This window comes from Antennarius striatus, chromosome 12 (genome assembly GCF_040054535.1).
Source record: "Antennarius striatus isolate MH-2024 chromosome 12, ASM4005453v1, whole genome shotgun sequence".
Lineage (NCBI taxonomy): Eukaryota > Metazoa > Chordata > Actinopteri > Lophiiformes > Antennariidae > Antennarius > Antennarius striatus.
In genome coordinates this window covers 2,600,772-2,611,381 of record NC_090787.1, presented here as the reverse complement: position 1 = coordinate 2,611,381, position 10,610 = coordinate 2,600,772, and the positions used below count along the sequence as shown (strand labels likewise).

Here is a 10,610-nt window from a genome sequence, read left to right as displayed (position 1 = left end):
CTCTGGTTGTCATAGTCACTGATCCTCCCACAAACTATCTGATGAGATTGCAGTTGAGTGGATTTACGACAACATGTTTTTTATCAAAGAAAACTCTCCAATGCAGTTCAATTTTTTTATTTAAAAAGAATACTATATGTTTGCTCTGTTACAAAAGCAGTTTTAAAATTCTAGATAAAGCAACTTTTCCTGGAATACTTTAAATATACAGAATTATACATATCCAACAGATTCGAAGACCGAACTCATTCGCCATGTTCTCCTTTGATTCCTACAGTAAAACAAGGCATCCAGTGGTAAATACATGTTTCCAAAGCCAAGGTGCAATGTCACTGACAAAACCAGGTATTTTACATCTATTATTATAAAATTGCTGAAATATGTGGTCAATGAAGGAAATAAAGCTGCACCACTACAGGTGGGGAGCTTCTAAGGATGCAGCTCTCAATGCCAACACCAAAATTTAAGGATAAACCAACAGTTGGTTAAAAAATTATCTTCACATTAACAGCAACTAATGAATTCTAATCATTGCAACTATTTTGTTCCACCTGCATTTGACTGAAAAATGAACGTAAAACCATCAGAACACAAATCACACATTCTCCAACATTGAACTCACAGGTGTTTTAACGTCTCAGTATTTACAAACCAGAGTACAGGCAATGTCGTCGACAACGTGAGACATCTGAGTACACAGATATTACATATTTCAACATGGTGCATTAGAATAAAACATGGATTCTGTTGGGGAGAGGAGAGAGGAAGGTACGAGCAGACGAAACATCCAGCTGAACATTTCTCAGGTTGTCCTAAAATCTGATGATTCCCATGAAGATCAATATGTATTTTCATTGAAGACCCTATTATGGAGAAGCCCTCAAACACATACGAACACAGCATTAACATACGTATGTAATGCACAGATTGCACCACCCACACACAAACACAAAAAGTCATCTTAAATATTTCAAACACACCACAGAATGCAGGACAGTGACTTAGTAGGAGAGTCTAGTTGTAGCAGAACCTCTGAAGGACAAAGCATTCTATTTATCGAGTTTATATGTAAATTATATTATATACATGGAGTCGATAAATAAATGGGTTCGTCTTTTGGAGGTTCTTCTACAGTGACGATGAAGCTCCTGCTTTACAAACAGCAGCAGGCGTTGTGTTTAAGCTAGCAACCAGTCTGAGCTAAACGTTTGATGCGGATCCAGTGTTTCCATCAGGCTCGCAGACGGACTCAAACACAGACGGCCATTAAACACTCCAAACAAATATATTAGGGTTATGTTGACATGAACCCAAATCTGAGAAACGTCATTTTGGTGTTAAATGGAGTTAAATGCACGCGTGTCTGCGCTGCCTGGAGGAGAGTTGTTAGCGTGGAACAGGAGCAAGCTAGGAGCTTCCTCTGAACTCCACGCACACGTGTTTCCCATCGCCTTCATGCTGGTGAACACTTCTGGACCTGTGGCGGCTGACGGCCTCTCGGTAACGGACACAGGCGCGGTGTGGACGTTCTAGGTTCTTCCTCGGTGTGCATGTGGTCACTATCGTGTGCATCAGGCAGTGGTAACACCGGTAGTGCACAAACCTCCTGTGGGGGAAGCTGACCTACATAGATTCGGACGGGGAGCAGCTGCTGCTGTTGGTGACGCGCTGCATTACCAACATGGAGGGGAAAAAGAAGCCATCGCCACACTCGTCTGCGTTACATCGCCACCACAGAAGAAGACAAGGTAGAATTCTTTAAAGGGTTCATTCAGAAGAAGAATGGATCAGACGTATAAATCATAAAACGCTAACTTGATGTGACACGGCTCTGAATTGGTGGATGTGCCCCAACTCGTCTCCTGTGGCGACTTGTGTGAAAAGCGGTGCTGCGTTCACTGCCAGGCCGGAAAAAGAAAGAACGACAGGAAGAAAACTCCAATGCCAAGATTAGCCTCACGGTCAGCAGCTGAGAAGAACAACTCCAAGTTACAGACACACCTCAGATATTTCAGCCGTCGTGGAGGGGGGGGTCAGTTCAGGCACATAAAATGGTAACTAGCACACAAACACTCACATATGGTAAGTCAAGCACACAGAACACACAGCTGGAAAAGGAAATATCTGGAGGATGCACTGGTCTCAGGCCCGCTGTCCGTCGGGGGTTTCTATCTTCTACAGCAGGGGCTGCTGATAATACGCCGCCTGCTGCTGCTGAGGAACCTGGTGAGGGGGGGCGGCCACAGGATAGGATGAGGGAGGCATGCCGGAGCTGTGATAGGTCGACATGTCCATGGCCACGCCCGGCTGGGCTGGATAATGAGCGCCGGCAGCTTGGCTCATGTACTGAGCGTTCACACCACCGCTGTGAAGAAAACACAGGAGTGACTTAGACACAGAGTGGATGTGGAATTCGACGGGGAAATGACCTACATCCCCTGAATGCAGCAAAAAAAAAAAATCAGGATTAAAAATGAAAAACACACTCCAGAGAATTGAAATATACATTCATGTTGTTATATATTAACTATATGTACAATTTAATGAAGATCTGCTTCAAAATCAAGCCTCACATTTTTTCTTGAGCGTAGTGAAATACTCAGGGTGCTGTTGGCAGGGCTGGGGCAGTTCTCTTACCTCATGTAGGGGGGCTGGGCAGGTTGGTTGTTGGGCGGCAGTGAGTGCAGGGATGCCGGTGGGTCGCTAGGCAACGCGTAGGGTTGCGCAGGAGGCATCCCTGCGGGCAGGTAGGGAGCGCTGGCCGGACCGAGGTAGCCCTGAGCAGGACAGAGGGGGGGGGTTAGTTTTCAGCATCTAATCTCACATCCCCGTGTGAAACTCAATGATTCCAGATCATCTCATCAATGGAACAAATGCTTGCTTTGCAGGTGTAACTACAACAAGCTGCTAGTTCTAAAGCACTCTGGGAAAAAACCCCAATGACGTGTCTAAAGAAAAAAGGTGCTCCAGCGTGGGTCTGGACGGTGACATTGATCTATCAAGAGAAACAAGCTGCTGCCTGGAAAACGCAGTCAGCCCCCGACTCTCCAGAGGACAAAACAAGCTGACTGAACCTGGGCTGCAGGACAAAAAGAGACAAAATCAGCGACTTTACCAGCCAAATATAACTCCCACTGGAAGGCTGGGAGAAGCCAGGTCTGATCATGTGACTGCTCTGAACGGGTTCTCTGTCATCTACATGAAATAAAATCTCCAGACCCGAGAGTCAATAAGGAGGCAGTCAGCTCCCGACGGAGGGGTTGATGGGTAACTGATACAGAGCGTCTGCAGCCTTCAGGGCGGCGCACCGTCCTGACTGAAGCCGTGCTTTAATTATGGATGACACGGCGCTGCTTTTTATCGACTCCACACGCATGAAGGCACAGGCGGGAGGGGAGCGCTGAACGGTCTGGAATGATTTCCACCTGTTCAAGCGTACGCTAGGTCACTGCGTCCATTTTAAAGAGAAGTTAAGCCGACCTGAATTTGGTCTCATCGGGGTAAGAGTCCTGAATAGATTGAAAATAAAATTTTATTCTTAAAGAGATCCAACCGAAACCAACAAACAAACAAAAGGATGGTTTCATTTGGAAAAATGTCATTCCTTCTACTTTATTTTGTAGTTTTCACCTTCCGAGTTGCAAAGCTACGTTAAAAAAAAAATACACATTTTCATGGTCAACTTTTGGCGGTGCCGTTTTCTGACCTGCATGGCGACAGCTGAGCCGGTCGACGCATACTGCGCCTGCATCTTGGAGTAGGCTGCGTAGAACGGCGCTTCGTTCATGAGCTTGTTGTAAAGCTCCAGAGCTTCCAGGACTTTGACGTTCAACTCGGACAACTCCGAGTGCTTCCTGCCAAACAGACAGAAACCAGCGGTTGAGACTCCATCATGCTAACGGTTGTCACAGGAATCATGATAGATACAAGATGTTCACAATACCTGTCGATTTCCTGCAGCCTCTCGTCAATCATCGGGTTCATCTGTTCGCAAGCGCCTGATGGGAAAGGAAAGTTCAGGTTTAGATTCGCTCAGACTGCAGTTCTCTGACAGAGGGACTACATTAACGTTCATACCCTCTAGTTGGACCAGCTCTGGGGAGTCCGGAGAAGAATCTGCTGGATCTGCATTCTGCAGCAGAGTCAGGGTTCTGTCCATCTTCCCCTACAGATAGAAAGAAGCCAGCAGCTTTCAGTTGAACCGATTTGTGACGACAATCAGGATGAAAATGCGCCGAGGCAAAAGCGGTACCTCGTCAATGAAGACAGGTTCAGGCTCGGCTTTGGGTTCCACAACCGTCTCTTCAGGACTGGACGTCTTTTCAACGTACGTCGCTGTGGAAGACAAGGGTGGCGTTCAATCAGACCAGTTTGCTATGGTTTAAATCCAGTAGCTGAAGAGCACAGAGATTGAAATGCTTCTTAAAAGGGTGAAGAATTAAGAGTAGAACTCCCAAAGCAACTGGAGGGTTCTGAGGCTGATATGTAAGACCTACCTGGCTCCGGCTCGGCGTTCAGATTGGTTGTGACAAAGTTAGAAGGGAAAAGGCCCACTCCTCTGTGGTTCTCTCCTTTCCACCAGTTTGGGTCACTAGAAATGAAAGATATATTACATGTGCTGGCCTGTATTCCAGAATGTGACGCTATCTCTACTTCGAACGACACCGATGACGCAAAAACTGGAATTCTGAGGGAAACACCCCGAGCCGACTTTACCTGTCGTCCAACACCAGGATGAGTTCTCCAGTCTTGAAGGTCAGCTCATTATCCTCTGCCGCCTCGAAGTCGTACAGCGCTCGCACCTTCCGGACCTCCTGCCCCCCGCCACCGTTGTTGTAGCTCGGGGGGTCGCAGGTCAGGGTGAGGGTCCGCGTGTCCGTCTGCTGCTTCTGCTCCTGCAGGGACAGTTCGATGGCTGGGAGGGGAGAGGGCAGAATATAACATAAAAAATCAATTTCATATCCCATATATTCCTTTTTTAAGTTTGGGAGAGGTGACGGATGGAGTCAGACGTTACCTTTGGCCAGGTTGTCATCATCGGATGCTGCGGTGGCAGCAGGAGCGCTGACCTTTACTGTGGACCCCTGCGTTGAAAAAGGAGGGAAAAGGTCATGACTGTGTGTCTGTGTGTTTGTACACAAAAGCTAGTGAGAGCAGAGCAGCTGTACCGCCACCTGCTGGTCACAGTGGATACTGCATTAAGAGCAGTATATACTGTACTGTAAGAGTTAACAGGCGTAAACCTGTTGGTTTTGCTCGTATTGACCTTAGCCAACACAGTGTGGCTGGAAAACAAACAATAGGAAAAAACCAACAACTGGAAATGGTTGACAGTTGAGGTGTTAAAATGATGCTCCATCTCTGGATGGATGATCAGCTGGGGTTGACAAACGGAGAAGTCGTGGCTTAAGTCATCACGCCCCGCCGCTGTTTGCTCATCAGCTGTTTGAGCTCAGATGTCATCCCTACTTCCTCGTGCGCCATCTGCCCCTTTCTCAGCCTTAGAGATGACAAAATACACACACAGCCACAACTGGTGGCGTCGAGGTGAAGACGAGACTCTGAATTAAATCTTACATAATTTAGATCGGGCCTAAAAAAAAAAAAAGAAGAAGCCTTTTTTCATCCAGAATTTGTTATCTAGTTCTACTGGGAACAGAAAGAGATAGAAAACTTTGATCAGCTGTTCAGCAGGTCGGATCCCAATGATCAATACTGCAGGACAGGATTTAGTTACAGCTTATGAGGTTATAGTTTCATGAATTTGGGACTAAGACTGCAAGATCCTGCCTCAGAACCAGAACCCTCTTGACTTGTGACAACACGGCAACCACAGACACCAGTTTGAATGTCAGCTGCTTTACGACAGCCGGAGAGCAAAGTCCACCCCAACCCTGGACTCAACGGGCCGTTACGTAATGCATCACACTCATCAAACAAAGAGAACAAAAAGGCAGGCGGCAGCTCCGCTCGTAGCGATTCCAGGATGTACCTACACTTTTCCACTGCATTATGTGAAACATGTGAGGAGGAAATTCCAGAGCGAGCCCTCGCCAAATAAACGCAGATGCAACAGCTCCGCCCAACTTCAAACTGGCAACACGGTGGTCAGAAGAAAAGAATCTCCATTCTGATGCAGTCATTTCCCTGTGACGAATGAAGCTGCAGCCAGAAGAAAAACACCCTGACGGAGGCTTGAGAAAGAGAACTGCTGACAAATTAAATAAGATGCAGGTCAAAGAGTTTTCCTCTATATGAGGTGAAGTGTTGAGACAGAACTCAATATAACAAAGTGCTGCTAACCCTCCATATGGCAAACTGCCAAACTGTACTTCCTTCTTTAAATTAAAGCTGGCTGGTATTATGATGAACACGGTGGAGAGGAGACCAATTACTCAGCTTAGCAGAAGGGTGGGGGGTGGGGGTCACAGGATGGCACTAAGAGCAGATCTGCTGATTTGAAGAAGATGTACTTACAAATGATTGAACGCACTTTGTGTAAGTTGCTCTTGATTAAAGCAACAGCTGAATTAATGTAATGTAATGCAGTAGATCCCCATCCTGCTGCGCTGCCGTTTGTACACATCTCAGCACTTTTCTTTGCTTTCTAAGCAGGACGATTAAAATCCAGTTTTGATTCCATCCGAATGAAAACACCATAGCCTTCGAACTGCCCCGTTTTCACCGTATATACACGCCTACAGACCTGTGACGATGCAGCAGGGAAGCTGATGCCCTCCTCTTTCAGAGACTTGATGGTGGCGGCGATCAGGCTGAGCTGCGGATCCTTCTGGAATTCTTCTGACCACTCCACCATTAGACATTTTAGCTTTTCACACACCTTAGGATGCGCCTGCAGAGAACAAACAGATACTAGAGCTTCATTAGGGGATTTTAAGATTCTGGGTCACTTAACCTTGTGAGAATGGTGCCTGCAAAGAGTTATGGAGATAAAATACGGTTAAAAATTTGTAATAGTGGGAACGTGTCCTTACCCTGCTCAGCACTGTCCGTACTTCACTGGCAAACTCCCTGGAGCAGACTTCTAAGTGGAATATTTTACCACAGTTTGACACACAAGCACCCAGCAACTGTGGGAGAAGACACAATTAATATAGAAGTTAATGTGGAGTTATAAGTTAAAGTTAATGTGGAATATATTAACGCAAAAATAGACTGTTAACAGTGGATGAAACTTGTTAACTCAAACTGACTGTCTGAACAATTGAGTAGAGATGGAAATACAGTTCAGGTCATGTGACGCTATTTGTTCATGGTGACTCAGAGAAAAACATTTCTTGTGTTACTCAACTTAGTTAACCCTTGTGATGTCTAAACATTCTGTCACTAAGACTAGCATCCCTGTGGAGGAGCCATGTAGGTCATTCTCATCCATCTCCTGCTGTGTGCACGTTAACTGGAAACCCCCCGCTGGTGTGACAAACAGGTAGAACTTGTTTGTCTGACATCAATCAGTAGCACAGTGATCACTTTCTCCTCTGTGTGTCCGTTTGTGTCCATTTGTGATCACTGTTTGTAAGTGACTGCGACTGAGTTTCCCCGCCGGGTGACATTCTGTTTACCCTGGAGGTGTACGACATTCATTTAAATGCACATAAGGGGAGAGTTTCACTATTCCTGACGTTGGGGGTCGCTCCAGGAAGCCTCCTCAAAGATCAAGTTGAATAAAGATTGAAACAACTTTGCTGAGGGGCTTTAATGGTGGAGATATTAGATCAGCTCACATGAATCCCAGCTACATTGGTAAACAACTATTTTTAGCGCCACGAGAAAGAAGAGCTTCACCCAAAATCAAACCTATCAAATTATATTTTTTTATCTTGGTTGTTCAGAAATCAGATGAAGAAAATTACTGTACAGTAAATCTGTCATAGCTGTGGGGCTGTCGCTGTATATTAATTAGCTGAAGTTTAGGCACAAAAGTATGAACTAAGTGACATTTTTTAGGTTTTTACTATCTTGTTTGCTCATAATTTCTTAGTAATGAGTGCATTTTTTACACTTGATAGTGAAGAGGAAGAATGCTTTCAGCAGAAACAACATCTGGTGATGATGGGCATATCATGAAGAATGGTATTCTTCTTTGCATATCCATCAAAATGTATCAAATTTATCGATAGAACAAATGGAAAGACAACTCACATTGAGGGCCTGCAAGGCAACATGAGGCACTTTGTGGTTGACTCGCTTCATAATGGATTTCAAACCGTCCTTTGGGCTGAAACATTAAAAAAAAACAACCCCAACAACAACAACAAAGTATTAAGAACTGATCATAGAAAGGATCCTGTTCATGCCTTGATGAACGTCATTTAAATACAGAGCTATCTGAGCCACAGTGCTATGTCAAGGATAAGTTTTTTTTATTATTTAAAGGCCTTATTTTCCAGCTTACCCATTGGACGTCGTTCCAATCTTATCACAGATGTCCATAATGAGGCCCCAGTCATCTGTTGTGTTGGTTTCACTGGTTGCTTTCTCTGGAATATATCCAACAGAGATAAAGTGCATAGGAGAAAACGTGGTTCCATGTGTTCAGACTTATTCTACTACTGACAGAGTGCAGTCACAGTGAACAAGTGTTAAATAAACAGAAATCGTGGTGGTGCCACATTTCAGACTTGGCTATTCTTGTACCAGAGATTACAAGCTATACATATAAAAACTAGCAATATTAATGGGGGGATGAGTAAACAAACGAAGATTTAAATTAATTTAATTCATTCATTCTCTGAACTGGCAGGGTTTCTCCTCATAGTGGAAAGCCAGCCAAATCTTTAAGAAGTTTTATCTGTTAGCAGATGACATCTTCCATAACCCATAATGCAGTATTTTGCAGCTGGGCCATTTTATGAATAGCAACAAAGGCAACCTCTGTCAGTAAAGTGTCTCCTACTTTGATGAAGGTTATCAGGAAATTATGTAAATCTCAACGTGGTTAACTCTGTGATGACATTTGTTAATCTCCAGAAAGATGATGGAATCCAACAGTGCATGAGTGTCTAGTTATACAAATTCTTTGCTGTGACAAGGCCAGATATGTGTGACCATGGGAGTTTCCATTAAAATCTACACGACATGAGAAAAAAACCGCATCTCTTCCTGCCTTAATGACTAACCGTGGATGGTCGTTCACTCATTTCTATCATCGGACTAATCCATTACGTAACAGCTGATTTCATTGTTCATGCTGACATTTCATTATGCATAGAGAACAATATATTTTCCCTGAACACCTGCTGTCACTGTCACTTCAAGATATTTGATTTTTAACCGTGACTGAAACTTTAAAATGTTCGTACTTCGCTGCTTACAAACATCTTATAGACTCGTTAATTTATAGAAGTCATATGAATGTGATCAAAATAGATTTCAAATGATCATTCCATCTCTTCAAACTTAGGTAACATGTCACAATCTGTCGGTCTGAAGATGTCAAACGATCTGATTTGAGGTCAGCTGATCTTCTGTTTAACATTTGCTAGTCACGGTTTGGGTTACTAAGGTTAAAAAGGAGTCATTTATTTCGCGTTTTAACGACTCGACTAACACAATGAGTGTTTTTAAAATGGAAATATAGACACCGTGTAATCTGCTGAGAACTATTCATGTTGTTACGAACCAAACCAGCTGTGATGACCTAACTTACAACGGCTACGGCGAATTAAAGCTAAGCTAACTTTAGCTTCAAATGTTATTAGCTCGACCGCTGAGCGAGCTCTGACACACTAAAAACACAAATGACAAAAGATTTTGCTCACCAACATCCTGGTCGAAAGGATTCTGAGCAAACAAAGGCATTCTGGCGATTTTAAAGGATCCAGAATATGTAATGAAAGAAAAGTGACTACGTCTGCTACACAGACGAAACCTAAACAAATCTTCCTTCCTTGTCCATCAAACTCACACCAGTTGCTCTTCCGGAAACTTGGCTGCCCTAAACAATGCCTGAAAAAAATAAATGATATAAAAGCCGAAAAGTCATGGGGGAAAAAAAATCTACTTTTCACAAATTGTGCATGTACTTTTCTGTACTAATAAATCTCCAATAGTTTTGTCCAAATTAAAAAACAAAACAAAACACTCAGTCGTGCGTTTTTCGCGAATGAAGAATAGTAGAACACTGACATCTAGCGGCTAATTTAAGAAGGTCAGCGCATACAATTATTCTCGATGTTCTAAATTCTACCTGTCCACATTAGATTTAAATCTGGGTTCCAGTTCTGGCTTTCTACATTTGCAAAATTTTATCCTTAGTAGCCGAGCAGAGTGGGACATATTGGGACATATGCAATTTCCTCCGGGATTATTAAAGTATCTATCTATCTATCTATCTATCTATCTATCTATCTATCTATCTATCTATCTATCTATCTATCTATCTATCTATCTATCTATCTATCTATCTATCTATCTATCTATCTATCTATCTATCTATATTCCTCCTTTTCAACCCATTAGGGCAATCTAGCAGGATTATTACATACAAAGTTATTCCCCACGACAATGGCAGGACAATGGCATACAGAGTTATCCTCCAGGACAATCCAGCAGTACAATTACCAAACAATAGTCTTTTAAGGGTGAAA

At 43.6% G+C, this 10,610-nt stretch overlaps 1 protein-coding gene across 2 annotated transcripts; it reads right to left on the bottom strand.

Annotated features, from left to right (window-relative positions):
• Positions 1-107: 107 nt before the first annotated feature.
• stam2 (signal transducing adaptor molecule (SH3 domain and ITAM motif) 2) lies at positions 108-9,918 on the bottom strand. 2 transcript variants are annotated; one of them, XM_068329836.1, is made up of 14 exons: positions 9,783-9,918; positions 8,417-8,501; positions 8,164-8,239; positions 6,996-7,091; positions 6,707-6,853; positions 5,018-5,084; positions 4,717-4,915; positions 4,497-4,591; positions 4,253-4,335; positions 4,078-4,165; positions 3,944-3,998; positions 3,707-3,854; positions 2,638-2,777; positions 108-2,365 (listed from the first exon to the last, which is right to left on the bottom strand). In XM_068329836.1, the coding sequence occupies exons 1-14, from the start codon at positions 9,820-9,822 to the stop codon at positions 2,176-2,178; spliced, it is 1,509 nt and encodes a 502-aa protein (XP_068185937.1). In that variant the 5' UTR covers positions 9,823-9,918; the 3' UTR covers positions 108-2,175. The 2 variants fall into 2 exon arrangements, with proteins under 2 accessions (XP_068185937.1, XP_068185938.1); XM_068329837.1 differs by lacking the exons at positions 6,707-6,853; positions 6,996-7,091; positions 8,164-8,239; positions 8,417-8,501; positions 9,783-9,918 and adding an exon at positions 5,997-6,679.
• Positions 9,919-10,610: the final 692 nt, after the last annotated feature.

What these genes read in the sequence shown, in the direction of transcription:
- stam2 (XM_068329836.1), bottom strand. Translation starts at nt 9,822, where the DNA reads ATGCCTTTGTTTGCTCAGAATCCTTTCGACCAGGATGTTG. An exon ending in TCCTTTCGACCAGGATGTTG is followed by an intron (nt 8,502 to 9,782) that starts GTGAGCAAAATC and finishes GATATATTCCAG; the next exon opens with AGAAAGCAACCAGTGAAACC. An exon ending in TGATGACAACCTGGCCAAAG is followed by an intron (nt 4,916 to 5,017) that starts GTAACGTCTGAC and finishes CTCCCCTCCCAG; the next exon opens with CCATCGAACTGTCCCTGCAG.